At 41.0% G+C, this 23,186-nt stretch overlaps 1 protein-coding gene across 2 annotated transcripts in view; it reads left to right on the plus strand.

Moving 5' to 3' along the window:
• KDM1A (lysine demethylase 1A) overlaps positions 1–23,186 on the plus strand; it is a gene marked incomplete at both ends in the record, with an annotated part of 86,114 nt that overhangs the window by 56,928 nt on the left and 6,000 nt on the right. For both annotated transcript variants that reach the window (XM_080690970.1, XM_080690971.1), the window contains 6 exons: positions 10,041–10,183; positions 10,569–10,659; positions 12,579–12,713; positions 14,173–14,246; positions 15,151–15,262; positions 20,151–20,283. In XM_080690970.1, coding sequence (XP_080547096.1) covers positions 10,041–10,183; positions 10,569–10,659; positions 12,579–12,713; positions 14,173–14,246; positions 15,151–15,262; positions 20,151–20,283 — 688 coding nt within the window. The remainder of the gene's footprint in view (positions 1–10,040; positions 10,184–10,568; positions 10,660–12,578; positions 12,714–14,172; positions 14,247–15,150; positions 15,263–20,150; positions 20,284–23,186) is intronic.

The raw sequence follows: 23,186 nt of genomic DNA on the forward strand, positions 1-23,186 counted from the left end.
GGAAATGAAAGTATTTTAACCACTTTACTGTAGGCATACACTACTTAAGTTAGTCCTGATGTTTTTAGGGGTGAGTGAAATTCAAAAGTTTATATTTAGTGGAAATCTGCCAATCCCCTGTCAAGTAAGAGTCCACATTTATCAGGATGTGTGCACTGTACTTTTTTTCCCCCAGTGCTGAGGGTCAGACTAGGGCATCACCCATGGAGCAAATGCTCCACCACTGAGTTATACCCCCAGAGATATAAGTACATTATTATCTTTATATTTTGAGAAAGGGAAGATAAACTGTGTAGATGATAGCTGTTGTTACTAAAAGTAGAAAGATTCTGACTCTTAAATTGTGAGTGTGTGAAGGGTGTTAGGGACATCCTCACCTATTCCTCTAGGCTTTATTGGGTTCATATCAGGAAAGGACAGATTTCTAAGACATAGTTTCCATTGTACCATCCTCTCCACATTTTCTCCCAGGGGTTGTGGGAGGCTTTGGAGAGAATTATCAAAATGAGAGAAAGAGCCAGGCATGATGGCGCATGCTTGTAATCCCCACGCTTGGGAGGCTGAGACAGGAGGATCGCACAGGTTTGAAGCCAGCCTCAGCTACTTAGTGAGGCTCTCAGCAACTTAGTGAGACCCTGTTTCCAAATAAAATATAAAAAAGGTCTGAGAGTATAGCCCGGAGGTAGAAAGCCTCTGGGTTCTACCACCAGTACCACCAAAAAAAAAAAAAAGAAAGGATGAAGTAGAGATTAATTTAAAAATTCAATAATTTTCTATTATTCTACAGAAATCTGTAAAAGACATGGAGATGCATAAGAAAGATTCTGCTACAGTCTTGTGATACTTATATATATAAAATGTCGTGCGACCCCCCCCCCTTTTTTTTTTGCAGTACTGGGGATAGTAAGAGGCGGGGGGCCATTCTACCTCCAAGCTACCCCCAGTACTTTTTTTTTTTTTTTGGTGGTATTGAGGTGGAAACCCAGGGGCATTCTACCTCCCAGCTACATCCCAAGCACACACATACATATACATATATATATATATTTTTTTTTTTTTAATTCTTTATTTTGAAATAGTTTCACTGAGTTGCAAAGAATCTCACTAAGTAGCTGAGGCTAGCTGCAAATCATAATACTCCTGTCTCAGCCTCCCGAATGCTGGGATTATAAGTGTGTTCCACTATGCCCAGCCCCAGCCCCCCTGCCCTTTTTTTTTTTTTTTTTTTTTGGTAGTACTGTGGGGTGGATCCCAGGGGCTTTCTACCTCTGGGCTATATCCCAACCCTATTTTGTAATTTATTTGAAAGCAGGGTCTCAACTAAGTTGCTGAGAGCCTCACTAAGTAGCTGAGGCTGGTTTCGAACCTGTGCAATCCTCCTGTCTCAGCCTCCCAAGCACTTGGGTTACAAGCGTGCGTCACCATGCCAGCTTTATTTTTTATTCTTTATTTTGAAACAGGGTCTCACTGAGTTGCAAAGCACCTCACTAAGTAGCCGAGGCTGTCCTCGAACTGCGATCTTCCTGTCTCAGTCTCCCCAATGCTAGGATTACAAGCATGCACCACCATGCCTGGCTCTCTTAGTTTTTTATTCTGGAGACTTAGAAATATACACAGAAGTACAAAGTACTATAAATGAACTCTCACTTGTCCAATTGTGTTTTATCTGTTCTGTTCCTGCACCGCTCCTTTAACTTGGTATAAAACTTTTTTTTTCTTGTGGTGCTGAGGATTGAACCCAGGGGCATTCTACCTCTGAGCTACACCCCTAACCCTGTTATTTTTTATTTTGAAACAGAGTCTTGCTAAGTTGCTGAGGCTGGCTCTGAACACTGTGATCCTCCTGAGTACTGGAATTATAGGTGTGTGCCAGCATACCTGGCTGATCTAAAACATTTAAAAAGATCACAAACACAGCACACATAAATATATCCGTAGCATAAAATCAATGCAGATTTGCAAGAAGTTAGAAGGAACAGGTTACTCCAGAAGAGCCAAGGAAGCATGGATGTATGTCGCAGGTGGGTGTGGTTGGGAGAGAGATTTGGAGGGAAGGAGAGCATTTGTGAAGGCAAGTTGGGACTTCAGCCTGTGGCTGTTGAAGCAGTGTTCCAGAGACTTTTTTTTTTGTACTGGGAATCGAACCTAGTGGCATTCAACCAGATACTATCTCTGAGCTATACCACCTGCTTTGTTTTGCATTTTATTTCAAAGGAGGGCCTCGCTAAGTTGTTGAGGCTGGCTGCTACCCTGCAATCCTTCTATCTCAACCTTACAAATACTGGGATTACAGATATGCCTGGCAAAAGCAATGCTTTCTTGGAGTAGTTGGGCTTTAACCCAGAGCCTGCTTGTTAGGCAAGTGCTCCAGGCATGCTACCACTGAGCTGTATCCCCAGCCCTTTTGGGTTTTTTGGTTTTTGCTTTTCATAGCAGTTTTTTAAACTTTTTGTTTTGTTTTGCTTTCTGTTTGTGTGTGTGTGTGTGTGTGTGTGTGTGTGTGTGTGTGTTTCAGTACTGGGATTTGAACACAGGAACATTCTACCTCCCAGCTACACCCCATTCCTATTTTTTATTCTTTATTTTGAAACAGGGTCTCACTAAGTTGTGGAGGGCCTCACTAAGTTGCTGATCCTGGTCATGAACTTGGGAACCTCCTGTCTCGGTCTCCCAAGTACTGGGATTACAATCCTGCACCATCATGCCTGGCTAAAAATTTTGTTTTCAAATAGTATACCAGGACATATTCTCTTCCTCTCAAGTGTGGCCTGCACCGACTGCCAATCTACACTATTGGTTACTAGTAGGTGATGATATTAAAACCTTATGCCCTGTAAATAAATTATGTCATTAGCCACATTCTTGTTCAGATGATGACTTTTATAGCAAGACTTTTTGAAGAAAGCTCCATATCTTACCAGGACCAACCCTTTGAGTGTCACCTGATTAAATAATTGTTAACCTCAGTGTGGCTTTAAGCATTTTTTTATGCAGGGATATTGATACTTTTCAAGTGATGCAACTCTGACCTACATAGGATTTTTCTAACTTCTTATGTTTGTATTAAGTTTTATCTGTATTTTCTGTCTCCAGTAGTCTAGCATCTAGTTCACAGCAAGAATGGCAACTACTGACTAGTAGGCTACTGTTTGCCTACAGGACAAGTACAAAGATCCCTATTTATTTATGCTTATAATTACAAATATGTGTTATAGCTTTAGAGCTCTCACAGCATAAGTAGATCAGTAGTTTTCTTTTTTCTTTTTTTTTTTTTTTTTTTTTTTTTTTTTGGTGGTACTGGGATTCCTGTAAATCCCTTCTACCTCCAGACTACACTCCCAGACACCTATTTTTTATATTTTTATTTGGAAACGGGGTCTCAAACTTGCACGATCCTTCTGCCTCCACCTTTCAAGTGCGGGGATTAACAAGGGTGTGCCACCATGCCCGGTACTTATTTTCTTTTTTTTTTTTTTTTTTTTTTTTTGTGGTACTGGAAACCCTTCTACCTCCGGGATACACTCCCAGACCTATTTTTATATTTTTTTAAATTTGAAAACAGGGTCTCTTAAGCCAGCAAAGCTGGCTTCAAACCTGCACGATCCTCCTGTCTCCACCTCCCAAGCGTGGGGATTACAAGCGTGCGCCACCACGCCCGGCTATTTTCTTATTTTGTAGGAGAAAAACAAATGCTCCCACGGTTTGCCTAAGTCACTGCTACTCAGTATGTAGAAGAGCCAGAATCATTGCCTGGTGCTCTAATTCCCATACTTGCTCTGCTACACCTGCCTGCTCGTTCAGGGAAGCTGGCACAGGCGTGTGCTGGTGTGCCTCTGTGATTGCAGGTGCCAAATCTCCTCCTCAGAGCTTTCTTGAGCGTTGTCTCTGGGAGCCAGCAAGACCCACCTAGAGTGGAATTCTGCCCAGCCACTGTTCTTTCTTTGGTGACTGTTGGATATAAAGGAGTATGTTTTTCCAATCTTTATGTACAGGCTTATTCAAAAAGGGCAATTTGATGGTCCTGTTTTAAGTACATAGAAATGAATTATTTTGTCTTGTCTGAGGCCAGTAGTTACTCAGTTATAAATATCACTTATTGTCTTAAGGATATATCTTCATACCCAGCCAATTTGTTGCTATAGGGGATGACAATCACTTAGGTAGTGCTTTTTTGCTTTGTTAATGTTGTTGATATGGCTAATGACATAATGTATTTACAGGCTACATGGTTTTAATCTCCTTGCCTACTAGTTGTTAGTACTTAATTACAATCACAAGATCTCTAAATTTACCTTACTTTTTTCCTCTGGTCCTATATAGGCAACTAGTGTTGAGCTTCTGTTTGTATAGGGTAACTTTATTTTGTGACTCAGGATGATGAGAACAAGGGCTGTTCTATTAAGGGATATAATATATACTATAAAATATTGTAGGGATATTAAGAATATTCCTGTAAATAGAGAAGATCTCTCATAACTTAAGTCTGTAAAAGCAGAGCTAATACAGGAGCTGCCCACAAACACGCAATGGAGTTAGCCTCCGACTAGTAATTAAATTGAGAGGAAGGTTAAAAAAATGAGTAATTTAGCCGGGCGTGGTGGCACATGCTTGTAATCCCCGTTCTTGGGAGGCAGAGACAGGAGGATTGCGTAGGTTCGAAGCCAGCCACGCTGGCTTAAGAGACCCTGTTTCCAAATAAAAAGTATAAAAATAGGTCTGGGAGTGTAGCCTGGAGGTAAAGGGCTTCCAGGAATCCCAGTACCATCAAAAAAAAAAAAAAAAGTAATTTGTGCCAAGCATGGTGGCTCACACTTGTAATCCCAGCATTCAGGAGGCTGAGACAAGGATCGTGGTTCGCTGACAGCCTCAGCTACTTAGTGGGGCCCTCTGCAACTTAGACCATTTTAAAAAAAAATGCAAAATAGGGCAGGGGGTGTGGCTTGGGGGTCAAATGCCTCTGGGTTCCACCCCCCCACCCCCGAAAAAAGAAAAAAATGAGTAATTTCAGTGCTTTAGCATTCTGCATTACAGGATCTCTGCTCCCCTGCTCCCCTTTGGAACATTTGTTGTTCCTGAGGATGATTGACAGGCCCAGAAACTGTTTAGAAGCTGATTTGGGTTTTCTTCTAATACTTGACAGGTGTTAGGTGCCCAGTTCTCTTCCAAAACTGTTAACTGTAGGTCTTCTCAGCAGCTGTTATCACCAGCAGGGTGATTCATTTTTATTCACGTAGAATTGTCTCGGGTGTTATATTTATTTTTTTTATGACACAAACCTTCTATCCTTTTTGCTTTTCAGTGTTTTTATAGCAGTCTTTCCTAAATCCTTTAAAATCACAACTGGTGATCCCTACTTCCTGTAAATGTAAAAATCTCCTGCCTTCCTTTAATGATCCTGAGGTTTGAAAATAGTCCTGAGGTTTGAAAATAGTCCACCCTAGTATAGTTACAGTACTGGCATTGCTTTTCCAGACTATATTTATTCATTTAATAGGCATTTCCTGAGCACATCTACTGTGTGCTAAAAACTACTAGAATGAATTTCTTAGATGTGTGTGCTTCTCCACACACCCTGATTATTGCTTTAAGTATGTCATTCACTTATATCCCCTTAAAGATTTGAGTCAAAAAGTTGGGGGGAGCAGCATTCTCCATTTATAGAATCACATTGACTTTTATTTATATAAAGGATATGCTTGTTGTCCTTATTCTCCCTTTAAGGATAATAGCTTTATCTCCTTTCCCATGACTATTTGGAAGAATCTGAATTAGAGATTCTTGAGATATAAATTTCTTCTTCTGAGTCTTGCCAAAAGAACTAATCTTAATCTTTTGTATCACTGTAATTCTAGACGCACTCAGTGGCGTGAAGATGAGGGAGGTGGAGATTGACGAGAGCCTCCATTGGCCAGCTTTGGTCATTATTGCTGTTTTTAAAGTTTAATTCTTCCTGAGGAGTTCTCTGGCTAAATCTCAGAATTTTCTGTACCTGCAACATTACTGCATTTTAACTCCATTCTGCTCTGCTGCTAGAGAGCGTATGAATACTAGACGTAAGATAGATGTAAGTGCTTTTGAAGACCTAAAAAGCTTGTGATGATAGAATGCAACCAGAGGTAGAACTAAGGAATTTGTTCTTCCTTTGAGGTTACTTCCTAGAGGGTTAGAGACCTTGTCCAGAAATTTGGTTTTCTCTAAATTTATTCTACAAGAGCTAGGCACACAGTTGAGCATGTTCAGGGATGCTTCATACAGTCCTTTAGAACTCAAAAGTAATAGGATTGAGAAGCGGGGCGTGGTGGTAATTCCAGCATTTGGAGAGGTGAGACAGGAGGATCTGGGTTTGCAACCAGCCTCAGCTACTTAGGCCTTCCGCAACTTAGTGAGACCCTGTTTCAAAATAAAGAATAAAATATAGGACTAGGGGTATAGCTTGGAGGTAGAATGCCCCCGAGTTCCATCCCTAGTACTGCAAAAATAAAAATAAAAAAGTAATAGGATTGAACACATTTAGAACATTAGACTTATCAAAATCTGTTAGAATTTGAAAGGTACAGTACACTTTTACCTGTAACCATGATTAAGAAATTAATGGCTTTGCAAAGGCCTGATGAAAATCTGTTTAAATGATACTCCTTTTTGTTTCTTTGATAAAAGACTGCATTATTGGTCCTTCCCCCCAAAAAAAAATGCTTCTTTGTTTGCTGTAACAAGTTCCTACTTTGTTGTATTGTAGAAATTTATTTGCCTTCTGACATGGTACTTAATCTTTTGTAATCATTTGTTGAGTTTCTTTCTCAGAATGGAATTTTAAGGACTTGGAATAAAATGGTCAGATAAAATTTAAATTATTGTGACTTGTAGAGATTGCCAGTATTTCAATTCCTTTATGTTACTTGTTTTCCATGATTATTTGTAGAATAAAAGAATCCAAAGGTTCTCACAAAGAGGGAAAAGATGACCTGAAACACAGAGTTTAAGGGGGTTAGGATAGTCGTTTGCTATTATTCATTGTCCAGATATGTCAGAGAACATTTCTAACTTATTTTTAGAAATGAGGTCAGGATTTTAATGTATTTTAAAACACATGGTTTTTTCCTGGTGAGATTGGTTTCCCAATGGACAAATATTTTATCTATTATTTTCCAAATATTCCTGTAATTTCAAATTGAAATTTTAAAGTACTAAAGAACAGCCAGGCTTCAAAGTGCTCTCTGGCTGCACACGCGCTATCTCCCTACCTGCTTAAAATGGGTGGGGTCCGGTTGCTGACTCTGTTTCACATATCTCATCAAGCTGAGCCTCAGGTCTGAGTGGTGACTGGAGAAGCAGTCTTATCCTCTGGTGTCAGTCAAATGTGGCAGTATTTTTTTGTTTGATTTTTGTTTGTTTGATTATGTTACCGTTCTGTGTTTTTCTTTCTTTTATTACATTTGGCTTTGTTTCTCGTTGCTTTCAGACTCCCTGTCTTTTTTAAATTGCCTTTTTTATCCCCATCTCTATGCCTTGACTTTCCCATTTTGGTCTCTGTACAGTTTATCCCTTATTTCTCTGATGGTTGCAGCTTCTGAGCTAACAGAATGCTTCTGTCATGCTGTGTGTTTAAAGCCTTGATTTTACTGCTGTCATAAAAAACTAAACCTGACGTGGCTGTTGGGCTGTTATTTACAGTTTATTTTTCTCTCTGCTGCACTGGTTAAAAGGACACTGTCAAGGTATTTTTTTCATAATTTTTCAAATCATTTTCCTCACTGTTTTACAATAACCCATTAAAAGCTCGACACTTAAATCTTTTCCTTTCAAAGATCCTCTCCATCACACATTCACACTGGTTTGTTGTTGTAGAGTTGCGCCTATATGTTGGGCTGGTGCCATTCAAGTTTTTGTCATTTGAAAGCGCATGTAAAACCGTCAGTTTTTTTGTGGGGAGTATGGGTGGACTAAAGGGGAAAGTGTCATGAATCAAGCGGGCTGCTCAGAAAATAGAGGGAAGAAACAAAAGGTCAATTTGGTCCCTCTAACCTTGACAGTGTCCCTTTAAATACTTCTCTACCACACACGCTGGACCCCAGTTACTGAGCCTGAGCACTGCATACTTTCTCAGTATAAAGTTCCTTATGTGACTATAACCTTAGCTACAAAGATTAAAGCTTGTCGGAAGCAAGCCATCCGGTTGACACTGGAAGAGCTTTAATCTGTCTCATTTGCATTCTTGTGTATTGGCACATTCCGTCCTATGGTAGAGACATACGCGATCTTGTCCCTCTTACTGCTATAGCATCCTCTTACTAGGCATTTTAGAAGCCACATGCAGAGATACCACCTTTCTGTACTTCAAGGGAAACCAGGCTTGCACATTGTATCTATGATCAGTTAAGACTGCATAATTGCATAGATTTCACTTGGAATGTAGTTGTTTCCTTTTTGAAATAATTAAATTTAGATTTGTACAACTATCTTTTGTAACGTCATTGCAGAGTTGCACTACAAATAGCAAGTTTCTGAGGAGAATTTCATTATTCAAGTTGCTCTGTACATGATCATCACTTTGGTGTAAGGGGGAAAAAAATGGATGAGAAAGTGAATGGCATTCCTAACAAGAGGGTCTCTTTCAGCAGAGCGCTCTTTGGCCATGGAGTTGAATGGGTAGGTCAGATGTTTTTGCTCCACCAGGTCCTAGGACTGTCCTGAAACATAAATGGCAACAAGCATCCAAAGCCTGATTCTCTGCCTCAGTTCTCAACACAAACCAGAAGATTTGTAGGAATTTAGATTTTCTTTAGCTAAGAGTTAAAATATCCTAATGGCTGCCATGTATAGTCTTTTAGAACTTAATGCTTCAAGTGTGGTTTTGATGAAATGTGATATATTTATACATCCAAAGGAGAGTTGTAGCTCCCTTTCTTTTTTAGTGCTGATTGAACTTCTAACGAGATTCTTTTTGCCATGTGATGGCTCATCTGGTAGAGTTACTTGTATTGGTCAGTAAAGGAGTAGAGAGGCTAGTGCTTCACAGTCATCTGTTTAGTTGCAAAGGTAAAAACAAGAAATTCAAGCCAGGTAGAATCTTACTATGATGATCCTGTCAATAATCGGTTATCTCTGATTGTAAAAGATCACTCCTCTCTGTTAGTGTTTACTAGAACTTCTTTAGTGCTTTTTTTCTTGTTAGTGATTTTAGGTTGGCTATAAAGTGAGTCCGTTTTGAGTCCCATTTCCCAGTCAGTGCCTGGCTTGACAAGAGATGCTTGCCTTAGACATAGTGTTTTATTCTATCACTGCTGCAATGAATTCAGCAGTAGGATTGCAATAGTTTCCTTTGGGGCAGAATTAAGTAGCAGAGAGGCAGGTGTCAACTAATGGATGATGTCAGTAGGCAGGGGCACAGCATGGCTTCAGGCGTGTCTAGCAGCTGATAGCCTACTTTGCAGTCCATTTCCTTTCTTTAGAACAATAAGGGGCATTCAATTCTGAAATTATCAGTACCATAAAACATAACTGTGGAAAAGAGTAAAGACACTAGTGTTTTCTTATTAATAGCCATAGGTTTCATTTCTTTTCTTCCATACTACCACCTGACATCCTGTCACCTTTAAGGGAAAGCAGATAACTTGGACTTATTTTCCCATCCTGCCACAGGAAGGTCTTCGGGTGTTAACATAGCTTTTGTTCTCTGGGACTTTTCTAACGTGTCATTTGCATGTCAGCCCAGCTCAACTCAGTGCATGTCAGCTCAGTGCACCTTGTGCTCTATGTGACCTCAGTTAACCCCACTGTAAATCTTGTGACTGTTAGTCCGCAGAGTCCTACCTCTGAGGGCCAAATTAGGGAAAGAGGGAAATACCAGGGCACAAACATCTCATATCTCATTTAAATGGACTGAACCACTTCATAGAAAAGAAATTTCAAATCATTGTCCTCCAAGACTTCTTTGAGATACATATTTTGATCTTTTAAACTGTTGGGCATTTGTGTCTTCATGGATGATTATGTTTAGTCTATATTATAAGGACCAACTCTGCTATACTTCGGATTTTCAGGTTCCTAAAGAGAAAGATGAAATGGTAGAGCAAGAATTTAACCGGTTACTAGAAGCTACATCTTACCTTAGTCACCAACTAGACTTCAATGTTCTCAATAATAAGCCCGTGTCCCTTGGCCAGGCATTGGAAGTTGTTATTCAGTAAGTACTTTGATACAGTTTGTACAGTGAGTTTACCTTCTAGATTTGCTTTTTATGCTTTTTTCAATAAATCTTAAGCTCCTTTTTACTTGGTTTTCATTGTTAAATTCCAAAGTAACATTTAAAATTGAAGAATTACACGATTTAAACATTTAAAATTGAAGAATTATACTTAAGGCCCCTTTTTATTCTGAAATTCACTTCTTTTATGGTTTGTTACTGTATTTAACATAACCTAGATAGTAATTTGCCACCAGCCAACTTTCTTTTCCCTGAGTATTAGAAGTTCCGGGGGGGCTTGATAGCCTCTAATGCTCTTGATGGCTGCCTGCCTTGTGCTGCGGAGCCTGCGGAGTGGTTGGGACATGTGTGTTGTCTCCCACAGGTTACAAGAAAAGCATGTGAAAGACGAGCAGATTGAACATTGGAAGAAAATAGTGAGAACTCAGGAAGAACTGAAGGAACTTCTGAATAAGGTGGAATGTGATATGTCTTCATAGCTGAAGAAGCTTCAGTGGGGGAAAGCCTTCAGTTCAGAACCTTTAAAGGCATTTTGGTTTTTTATTTCCATGAAGAGAAGATCCGCACAGCTGAAACTCATAATTAAGAAAATAATGACTAGTGAAGAGCACTGTTTGATCTGTTAGTCTTTATTCTGATGCTGTTGATACATTGTTGGTAGTGGAAATCTGTCTTTCCTCTCTGTCTAGTTTCCTTTAGCTGTTCAAAACCAGCCCAGGACCCTCCCTGCTGAACTATTTTTTTTCTTGTAGTATTGAGGATTGAACCGAGGGGCATTGTACCTCTGAGCTACACTCCCAGCCCAATTTTTTTATTCTTTTTATTTTGAAACAGTGTCTCACTAAGTTGCAGAGGGCTTCACTAAGTACTGAGGCTGGCTGCAAACCTGGGATCCTCCTGTCTTGGCCTCCCAAGTACTGGGATTACAAGCGTGCACCCACCATGCCTGGTTTCTGTTGAACTCTTAAGGAGATCAACAAATTACTTGCCAGCTTGTTGCCAGTTATTTTCCTAGAGAGTTCAACACCCCTACCTCAATTTCTCGGCTGAGGACTTCTCTACTGCCAACTGCGAGCATCATGGCTTAGTGAGAAAGGCTGTGTGGTAGTGGGGCAGGGCAGGTAGGAGTCTTTCTAATGGGACTGGGTGTCCCTGTGACCCTCTCACTGCCTCATTTCTCCATTCTTGTCAAAGCGTGCTCGCATCCTCATGGATTGTGTAAGGGTGAGACGAGGAGAGTGGCTGGAGCTGCCAACTGCAGGGGCACCTGCAGGCCCTGTCTCGGGCTTTGCCTCCTAGTGTTTGTCACTCTCCAGGAACCTGAAGAGAACAAACACCAGGAGTGGTTCTGTAAGGTTCTTTATGTAACGATTTGACCTTCTACCTGTCTTATTTAATTTTTTTTTCTTCTTCTGGTGGTAGGGATGGAACCCAGGGACATTCAACCGCCAAGCTATACCCCCAGCTCTTTCTTTTTTTCTTTTTTTTTCTTTTTTTTTTTTGTTGGTGGTACTGGGGTTCCTGGAAGCCCTTCTACCTCCGGGCTATACTCCCAGACCTATTTTTACATTTTCATTTTGGAAACAGGGTCTCCTAAGCCAGCGCGCGTGGCTGGCTTCGAACCTGTGCGATCCTCCTGTCTCCGCCTCCCAAGCGCGGGGATTACAAGTGTGCGCCACCACGCCCGGCATTGTTTTTTTGTTTTGAAATAAAGATCTCATTAAGTTGCTAAGCCTGGTCTCAAACCTGCAATCCTCTCTTTTCAGTCTCCTAAGTACTAGGATTAACAGGTGTGCACTACCATGCCTAGCTTGACCTTTTACATATTTTAAAAAGCAAACCATAACAATTGGCTTTCCAAGATAAGTTTAAGTTAAATTGAAGATTTTTTTTAATTTAATACTTTTTAGCGGTACCAGGGTTGGAACCCAGGAGCATTCTACCTCCGAACAATACCCTTACCCCTATTTTTTATTCTTAATTTTGAAACAGGGTCTCACTGAGTTGCAAAGGCCCTCACTAGTAGCTGAGGCTGGCTTTGAACCTGTGCAATTTTCCTGTCTCAGCCTCCCAAATGCTGGGATTACAGGCATGCACCACCACGCCTGGCTACTGTTATTTTTTAATAGATATTTCTTCCCTCTAATTTGTTTAGGAAGGCAAGAACCAGTCCTAGTGACCTGATAGTGTTATGCAGCTGATAGGCCTTGTAACCTTGTTCCCTGTTTCCCAAATGTCTTGATGTAGAAATGGGTTTTAAGGATTCCAAGGACCTTGCGTAACAGTGGGGAGAGGAGCCAGAACCCAAGAGTACATGTAATTTGGGGTCAAATTACACTTTCTGAAATGGAAATTCGTATTTTTTTCCTCTTAGATGGTAAATTTGAAAGAAAAAATTAAAGAACTGCATCAGCAGTACAAAGAAGCCTCTGAAGTGAAGCCACCAAGAGACATCACAGCCGAGTTCCTAGTGAAGAGCAAGCACCGGGACCTGACCGCCCTGTGCAAGGTGAGCCTGCGGCATTACTCGGGACAAGTGGTGTGGATGGGAGACTCTGAGAAAGAAAGCCGCCAGCCACAGTGTCTGCGCTACAAGAAAGTCGGCTACACAAAGCCATGGGGCTCTTAATGGGCGGGTATGGTTGAGATTTGCTCTTTTGCAGAATCCTTGCCCTAAGTGTTTAGAATAATAGTGATGAACGTGGAACTGAGTCGTTGGGAGTCAAATTGTCTGGTTTAAACAATCCCTCACTTGGGATCTTCTATTCTGGTGATCTTGGGCTTCTTAATTACTTCATCCCATAACAAGGAGTTACTAACACCTAGTTTATAGGGCATTTGTGACAGTTGAGTAAAGTTATATATTCTGAGTTACTTATCCAGTGCTGGGGCGTGGCGTGTGCTCAGGCAGTGCTGGTAGCTTAGTCTTTTTTCACCCTTACTTTATAGTAGGCTTCTAGTATTTTCTTCTTTCCAGTGTGTGTGTGTGTGTGTGTGTGTGTGTGTGTGTGTGTGTGTGTGTGTGTGTGTGTGTTAATGAGTACAGAATATAGAATCCAGGGCATTCTGCTTCAGAGCTACACCCTCTGTATCCCCCACTCCCCTTTTATTTCAAAACAGAATTTTACTAAGTTGTGAGGGCCTTAGCTAAGTTGCTGAGGCTGGCCTTGAATCTGTGATCCTTCTGCCTCAGCCTCCCAAGTACTGGGATTACAGGCATATGCAATGTTTCTTCTTTATTTTCTCCTTCTGCATGCTCTCCTTTTATCCCAGGCTCAAAACATACCTTCAAAATAAAAAATTCTGAGCTCACCCTTTTTTGGGGTGTCAATGGTGGTACTGGGGATTCTACCTCTGAGCTATACCTCCATCCCAATTTTTTTTTTTTTTTTTGAAACAGGTTCTCATTAAGTTGTAGAGCCTCACTCAATTCCTCAGGATAGCTGCATGCCTCTGATCATCCTATCTCAGCCTCCCAGGTACTGGGATTATAAGTATATGCCACTATGCCCTGCTTATTATTATTTTATTTTGTTTTATTTTGTTTTATTTTGAAACAGCTCTCACTAAATTGCAGAGACTGGCCTCAAACCTGCAGTCCTTTCTACACAGTATCTGGCAGGAAATATGGTTCAGACCTTACATCTTTTTTTTTTTTTTTTTTTTTTTTTCTCTTTCTCTGTGCTGGGTATGGAACCCAGGGGCATTCTATCTCTGAACTACACACCCCAGCCCCATTTTTATTCTTTATTTGGAAACAGTGTCTCACTGAGTTGTGGAGGGTCTCACTAAGTAGCTGAGGCTGGCTTCGAACTTAAGGTTCTCCTGCCTCAGCCTCCCAAGTTCTAGAATTACAAGCATGTACCACCATGCCCAGCTCAGACCTTATATCTGTGGCATAAATAAACTAGTAGATTGCTGACCTTTCAGGATAAACCATATTCATGTAATTTTTAAAATTTTATCAGGAATATGATGAATTAGCTGAAACACAAGGAAAGCTAGAAGAAAAACTTCAAGAATTGGAAGCTAATCCCCCAAGGTAAGGAAAATAAGCCCAATATTCAGTAGGATAGCTTTGACTGTTCTTTCTTTGTTGGAGTTAGAGGGAAAATTAGAAAGCACAGTGATTTTTTTTTTTTTATATTCAGTAAGTATATTTTAAATTGTTTAATGAATGGAAAATATCTGTAAACATAGGTCACTTGTTGTTAGGTTTCTGTATTTCTTACCATCCTTCCACCCCTCCCCGCCCCTGTACAGTAGATAAATGTAGACATTCTGCCTCTGAGCTGCACCCCTAGTTCTATTTTATTATTTTTTTAGTTTGAAACAGAGTTTCACTAAGTTCCAGAGGACCTCACTAAGTAGCTAAGGCTGGCCATGAACCTGGAATTACAAGTGTCTGCCACCACACTCAGCTGTATATCCCTTAGCCCTTTCCATATGATCTGATTTTTTATTAAAATGTCGTAGATGGACATTGTGTTGACTGTAAAAAAAAGTGCTGCTGCTTTAAGTTTCTGGGGACTAGGAAATTACTATACTTTATTTCCATTGAACAGTGACTGCATGCCGATAAACTCTGTATGCAAAAATCTTTTGTTCTATAGCCAGGGATGCTACCCATCCTTGAGAGAAGTCTTAAAAAGTTTTTACAGTAAACTTTCATAATGTAAGATGACTTAGTATAAAGAAGTCTCCTCCCTGACAAAAGGGGCCCACTGTAATTTGCTTTCTGAGATGAGCTTGGCATTTGTCTAGGCACCAGGGATAAAGCAGTTAATACGACAGGTATGATCTTTACCTCTTATAATTTCTTCACATAAGGCAAGTCCCTGTCCAGGCTTATAGTTGAGCATATTCACTAAGACCCTTGTGCTGTGCGGTGGGAACAGGGGCAATGTCTTTTATTAACTCCCTGCTTCCTTGTCCTTATTTTCCAGTGATGTGTATCTCTCATCAAGAGACAGACAAATACTTGATTGGCATTTTGCAAATCTTGAGTTTGCTAATGCCACACCTCTCTCTACCCTCTCTCTTAAACATTGGGATCAGGTAAAATTCCTTTATCATTTATTTTGTTGCACATACCTAAGAGAAACTTAATTTATGTGTGTGATTTCGGACAGCTTTTGTAAGAGTATCATTTTTCAGCACACAGTGAAATTCACCCATAAATTTAGTGAGCCTTTTGATTTGCCAAACTTCTGTAGTCATGATATAGAACATTTCCATCATCTTGAAAAGTTCTCTCCTGTACCTTTGCAGTTAATCACCCATCCTGACTCCTACTGCCCAAACACCCATTGGTTTGCTTTCTGCCATAATCATTTTGCTTATTATCAATTGCATATACATTATAGAGTTTGTATGTAGCCTTTTGTGCATGACTTATTTCACTTAGTATGAAATTTTTGAGATTTCATTTTATTGTGCTTATCAGTAGCTTGTTTCTGTTTATTATTTAGTAGGATTCCATTGTAAGAATGTAACACAGATTGTTTATTCATTCACTGGTATAATGGTGGACATTTAAGTTGTCTATTTAAGAGCTAGTAATGAATCTGCTGTGAGCATTCATGTCTTTCTCTTAAGTAAATACCTTGGCGTAAAATTGCTAGGGTTTTATGGAAAGTAGATTTTAATTTATTTATTGGCGGTACTGGGAATTGAACCCAGGAAATTCTACCTTGGAGCTATACTGTCAGCTCTGTTTTATTTTTTATTTGGAAACAGGGCTTTACTAAGTTGCTGAGGCTGGCCATGAACCTTTGGTCCTCCTGCCTCAGCCTTCCAAGTACTGGAATTACAGGTGTGTACCACTATGCCTGGCTCAGAAAAGTAGATTTTTAACTTGATGAGAAACTTCCAGGCAGGGTATAATAGCACAACCCCGTGATCCCAGTACTTGGGAAGCTGAGTACAAGAGGCCTGCAGATTTGAGACCAACCACAGTAACTTAGTGAGACCCAGTTTCAGAATAAAGAATAAAAAAGGGCCTGGGGTAGAGCCGAGGCAGAACGAGTGTGTGTGCACACACAGAGTTTTGTTTGCTTCCCAGCCTCACCTCACCAACCCATGGTAGGGTCAGTTTTTAAAATGGCACCCACTCTGCTGGATGGAGCGGTGTTTGCACTTCCTGCTGATGCATCTCTTCTTGCTCAGCATCTCTTTACATGCCTGTCCACCGTTCCTTGTCTCCTTTGATGAAATGTCTGCAGATTTTTTTCCCCCACCTTAAAAATCTGGTGAGGACAGCCTCAGCTACCTAGTGAGGCTCTTTGCAACTCAGTGAGTCCCTGTTTCAAAATAAAGAATAAAAAAATAGGGCTAGGGGTATAGCTCAAAGGCAGAATGCCTCTGGGTTCCATCTTCAGTACTGTCAAAAAAAAAAAAAAATATATATATATATATATATATATATATATATATATATATATATATATATATATATATATATATATATATGGTTGTTAAGCCAGGCGTGGTGCACACTCTTGTAATCCCAGCATTTGGGAGGCTGAGACAGGAGGATCACAATTCGTAGACGGCCTCAGCTACTACTTAGTGAGGCCCTTTGCAACTCAGTGAGACCATGTTTCAAAATAATGAAAAATAGGCTAGGCGTGTAGCTCGGAGGTAGAATGCCCCTGGGTTTCATTTCCAGTACCACACACACACACACACACACAAATCTGGTTGTTAGGCTTTTTGTTAGTAAGTTCGCTGTAAGAATTCATTGTGTTCTCTAAATGCTGGCTGTAAGTCCTTTGTCACTTTTATATTTTGCAGTTACTTTGTTCCAGTTGTTGGCTTGCACTTTCTTTTCTAAATGATTTCTTTCAAAGAGCAAAGTACTATGAAATTCTAATTATAAACTTTTCTTTTAGGCTTTGTGTTTCTTCTTGAGGTTTGTGTGTGTGTGTGTGTGTGTGCGCGCACGCATGTATATATACACACACTGGGGATTGCACCTAGGGGAGTTCTTCCTCTGAGCTAGACCACTCGCCCATTTTATTTTTATTTTGAAACAGGGTCTCATGAAGTTACTTCACATTGGCCTTGAACCTGTGATCCTTCTGTCTCAGCCTTTTCAAGTACTGGGATTCCAGGCATATGCCACCCCACCCAGCTGTTTTCTTCCCTTATTATTGTTGGCAAGGAGTTTGAACCCAGGGCCCCTGGGTTTATTTTATTTATTTTTTGATTTTTAAAAAATTTTTTATTTTTAAATTATATTATTTATTTATTTATTTATTTATTTATTTATTTATTTATTTATTGGTGGTACTGGAGGTGGAACCCAGAGGCTTTCTACCTCTGGGCTATACTCCCAGACCCATTTTATATTTTATTTGGAAACAGGGTCTCACTAAGTTGCTGAGAGCCTCTCTAGCTGAGGCTGGCTTTGAACCTGTGCGATCCTCCTGTCTCAGCCTCCCAAGCGCAGGGATTACAAGTGTGCGCCACCACGCCCGATTTAATTTTTATATAAGTGGAACATATTGAGAGTGGTGTACTTTGTGGTGTACATTGTACTTGATGCCCTTCCCCCTCCCTTTCCCTCCCCCCCAATAGAGAGTGTCCAGGTTAATCATGTTGTATTTATGCTATTACACATATTCGTATGTAGCTCCTCCATTGAACAACCTCAGCTTTCTTTCTCTCCTATCCTTCCATTCAAGCTTTGCTGAGATTTCCCCTCCATCATCTGGAATCCCTCTGGTATTACCACTGCTCCCTAGCTTGAACATATTAGAGAAAACATGTCCCTTCTCTTTCTGTGCTTGACTAATCTCACTTAACATAATGTTTCTTCCATTTTCTTGCAAATGCTATTATTTTATTTTTCTTTATAGCTGAATAGAATTCCATTGTGTGTATTTCCCATAATTTTGCAATCCACTCATCTGTTGATGGAGGTCTAGGCTGGTTCCATATTTTGGCTATTACAAACTGTGCTGCTATGAACATGGGTATGATTTGTTAACGTAGTTCTCTGATTTCACCCCTTTAGAAAGATAACCAGGAGTGGTATAGCCGGGTCAAATGGTGGATCTATTCCCAGTTTTCTAAGGAATCTTCACACTGATCTCCATAGTGGCTGAACTACTTTGCACTCCCACCAACAGTGTAAAAGAGTTCCTCTTTTTCCACATCCTCACCAGCATTTGTTGTTCTTTGATTTCTTTATGATTGCTGCTCTGACTGGGGTTAGATGGAATCTCAGCATAGTTTTGATTTGCATCTCCCTGATGGCTAGTGATGTAGAACATCTTTTCATGTATCTATTGGCCCTTTGTATCTCTTGTTTTGTGAAGTGTCTATTCATTTCAGTTGCCCATTTCTTGATTGGGTTGTTTGTTTTGCTAGTGTAGAGTCTTTTGAGCTCTTTGTATATTCTGGATATTAGCCCCTTACCAGAGTGGTGGCTGGTAAAGATCTTCTCCCATTCTGTAGGCTTCCTCTTTAGGTTCTTGATGGTTTCCTTTGATGAGAAGAAACTTTTTAGTCTGAAGAGATCCCACTTATTAATTCTTGCTTTAATTTCCTGCGCTTTGGAAGTCTTACTGAGAAAGTTACTCCCTGTGCCTCTATGTTGGAGTGTAGATCCTGTGCCTTTCTCTAATAACTTCACGGTCTCTGGGCCCCTGGGTTTAAATAGATGATTTTGAATATTCTTAACTTCCAGGCCAAATCGTGACTTAAATAGATTCTCTTGGGTCTCTCTACATAGCCATGGATTGTGTCATCTACTTGGACTGACTAGTTTTTTTGTTGTTGTTATTGGTGGTGGTGGTGGTGGGGTTTTTTCTTGTGTAGAACTGGGGATTGAACCCAGGGACATTCTATGTCCAATCTACACCGCCAGCCTTATTTTTTATTACTTATTTTGACAAAAGATCTCACTAAGTTGCAGAGGGCCTCACTAAAGCTGAGACGGCCTCGAACCTGCAATCTTCCTATCTCAGCCTCCCAATTACTGGGATAACAAGTATGCGCCACCATGCCTGGCTTTGACTGACTCTACATTTTAGAAATGTTCCTCAACTTTATAAGTTTATGCCGGGCGTGGTGGCGCACACTTGTAATCCCCGCGCTTGGGAGGTGGAGACAAGAGAATTGCGCAGGTTCGAAGCCAGCCATGCTGGCTTAAGAGACCCTGTTTTCAAATAAAAAAGTATAAAAATAGGTCTGGGAGTGTAGCCCGGAGGTAGAAGGGCTTCCAGGAAACTCAGTACCACCAAAAAAAAAAAAAAAAAAAAAATCTGTAAGTTTAAGGAATAAAAACAGATTTTGCTCTTAGACAAAGATGTAATTAAGACAGTGAATTTAATATCTCACGAATCTGTAATGAACTCAGAAGCCAAATAAACTTAAGTGCTGTCTAATCATTTTGAGTTTTCACACCTGCCTCCTGAGGGTGGTCTGAGCTTGATGGGTGTAGGACTGTGACAGTAAAAACTCTTATCTAAGGAAAAAGAAGCTACTTTTGTTCTGCGCCTCAGATGAGGGGCTTGTTGGTGTTTTTTCATGTCCTTGGGAAAATGTAGTTGAATATTGCTTGGTTATTCTTTAGTTTTGGGCCTAAAATATTGACTGTTCTCTTAGTTTATATTTTTCAGCATTGATTGTCATACAAAACTCAAAGCAAAGACACAGATAAAGAAAATAGGGCGCCAGGAGTGGTGGCGCACACTTGTAATCCCCACGCTTGGGAGGCAGAGACAGGAGGATCACGCAGGTTTGAAGCCAGCCTCACTGGTTTAAGAGACCCTGTTTCCAAATAAAAATATAAAAAATAGGTGTCTGGGAGTGTAGCCTGGAGGTAGAAGGGTTTCCAGGAACCCAAGTACCACCAAAAAAAAAAGAAAGAAAGAAAAAGAAAGAAAGAAAAAGAAAAAAAGAATACAGGAACTAGATCTCTTTCTCTCCTTGTTAGGATGATGACTTTGAGTTTACTGGCAGCCACCTGACAGTGAGAAATGGCTACTCCTGTGTGCCTGTGGCGTTAGCAGAAGGCCTTGACATTAAGCTGAACACAGCAGTGCGACAGGTTCGCTACACAGCCTCAGGTACGTGACTAACCGTGAGAGCGAGCGCCTTCCTGGAAATGTAACTGCTCGTTTTCTGTTGAGAATAATCTACAGCAAGAACAGCAGGTAGATTTCCTTGTAAAATGTTTTAGAAATGGTGACTCCTAGGTGAAATTTTTGCATTTTCAGATGATTGGCCTGTGCTGACTTTGGAGGTTCTAACCTCAGTTTTATAGACCAGGAAATTAAAGTTTAGTATTTTCAATTTGTGTGTAAATTACTTGGGTACTAAAATAATAGCCAGGGAGTTTGGATCTAGTTTTGCTAATTATATTTGTAACGCCGTCATTCAGAACTATATCAGGGCTCCTTGCTTACAACCATTCTGATTTCCTTTCAGAAGGGCTGATTTGTAGGCTGGGCATGGTGACACATGCTTGTAATCCCAGTATTCAGGAGGCTGAGACAGGAGGATGGGGGTTCGCAGCCAGCCTCAACTACTTAGCGAAGCCCTTCGCAACTCAATGAGACCGTTTCAAAAAATAAAAATACTACCCTGGGCGTGGTGGTGCACACTTGTAATCCCCATGCTTGGGAGGTGGAGACAGGAGGATTGCGCAGGTTCGAAGCCAGCTGCGCACGCTGGTTTAGGAGACCCTGTTTCCAAATAAAAATGTAAAAATAGGTCTGGGAGTGTAGCCCGGAGGTAGAAGGGCTTCCAGGAACCCCAGTACCACCAAAAAAAAATAATAAAAAAAAAAAGAAAAAAATATACTAAACCAGGCGAGGTGGCTCACACTTGTAATCCCAGCGTTTAGAAGGCTGAGACCACAGGATTACGTTTCGCAGACAGCCTCAGCTACTTAGTGAAGTCCTCCGCAACTTAGTGAGACCTGTTCCAAAATAAAGAATAAAAAATAGGGCTGGGAGCGTAGGTCGGAGGTCGAATGCCCCTGGGTTCCATCTCCAGATCCACAAAATAAAAATAAAAATACTAAAACAAAAATAGGACTCGGGGTGGGTGTAGCTCAGAGGTACAGTGCCTCTGGGTTCCATCAGTACTGCAGCAAAAAAATAAAAATAAAAATAAGTGAAGGGCTGATTTGTTTAGGCTAGTTCCTAGTTCCAGAGCAGTCCTACCATTAAGTTGACTTCAAAGACGGAGTGGCCCTAGCTGGGCGTGGTGGCGCATGCTTGTAATCCTAGCATTTGGGAGGCTGAGACAGGAGGATCGCACTTTGTGGACAGCCTCAGCTACTTAGGCCCTTTGCAACTCAGGGAAACCCTGTTTTATTTATTTATCTATTTATTTATTATTTATTTTTGGTGTTACTGGGTTTCCTGGAAGCCCTTCTACCTCTGGGCTACACTCCCAGACCTATTTTTATACTTTTTATTTGGAAACAGGGTCTCTTAAACCAGCGCGGCTGGCTTCGGACCTGCGCGATCCTCCTGTCTCTGCCTCCCAAGCGCGGGGATTACAAGCAGGCGCCACTTCCTCCGGCGGAAACCCTGTTTTAAAATAAAAAATAAGGCTGGGGTGTAGCTCAGAGAATGCCCTGGTTCCATCCGTAGAACCGCAGAGTGGCCCGTGAGTCCTCCGAGAGCTTCACTGTCCTTGTTGATGCTCTTTGCAGAGTAAATGTGGCCGCAGAGGACCTGTTGTCCAGCCACCCTGACATCAGTAGCGTGTTCACAGGCAGCCTCAGCCACTTAGTGAGGCTTTTTGCAACTCAGTGAGACCCTGTTTCAAAAAAATAAAAGAATAGCCGGGCGTTGGTGGTGCATTCTTGTAATCCCAGAACTTGGGAGACTGAGACAAGAGGATCGCACGGGTTCAAAGCCAGCCTCAGCTACTTAGTGAGGCTCTTAGAACTTAGACCCTGTTTCCAAATAAAGTATAAAATAGGTCTTGGATGTAGCCCGGAGGTAGAAAAGCCCCTGGGTTCCACCCCGGTACCACCAAAAATAAAGAATAAACTCCTTAGAATAGCTGGTCAGCTCCCTAAGAACCCTCAATGACTGTCTGGGTATGAGAAGTAGAGATGGAACCACTCATCTTAACTCTGTGGCCCCTTTCCTAGAGTTGCTGGGATCACCACAATGGTAGTTCATGTGTATAGCTCTGAAAATAATTTTTCACTTAGTTTTCCCATCAAAGGCAGCTTCTAGCTGATGGTGTTGAGGTCTGCAGCCTTTAGCCTTTTGCAGATAGATGAGTAAAATGAGAACTAATGTCATTTTCCCTAGTTTTGTAGCCGCAAAGTGGGCGTGTCCTGAGCATTCGTATTTAATTTGAGCTGTGTGTGTGTTTATTATAAAAATAAGCATTTGTGAAAAAACACAAATGAGGTACTGGGCCTGGTGGAGCACACACACCTATAGCCACAGTTCTTGGGAGACTGAGATAGAAGGATTGCAGGTTTGAGGCCAGCCTTGGCAATTTAGTGAGACCCTGTTTCAGAATTCAGAGGGCTGGGGTATAGTCAGAGGGAGAATGTCCCTGGGTTTATTCCCCAGTACCAAAAAAAATCACACAAGATGAAATAATAGTAACTAAATTTCAATACATTTTTTTTTCTTCTTTCGTTCTTCCTTTTATGCTGGAGACAACGCGGAAGTATTTTCTTTCTGAGCTATATCCTCAGCCCTTTTCTATTTTTATTTGGAAACGGTCTCACTAAATTGCTGAGGCTGGCTCGAAACCTATGATCCTGCTGCTTGGCCTCCCAGATGCTGGGATCACAGGCCTGTGCCACCATGCCAGGCTCAATGCCCTCTCCAAGGACAACTCTGAGCTCATTCATGTTCTCACCAGCTGAGCTTCGCGGTGTATTCTCAGAGACAGCGTACACCCCAGTTTGCGCTGTGTCCTTAGGTCTGTGTCATAGTCTTTAGGCGTGGATTTCTTGCTCCTTAATGAGCAGCTGACTGTAGTGGAA

Source organism: Muscardinus avellanarius (genome assembly GCF_963383645.1).
Source record: "Muscardinus avellanarius genome assembly, chromosome: 3".
NCBI lineage: Eukaryota > Metazoa > Chordata > Mammalia > Rodentia > Gliridae > Muscardinus > Muscardinus avellanarius.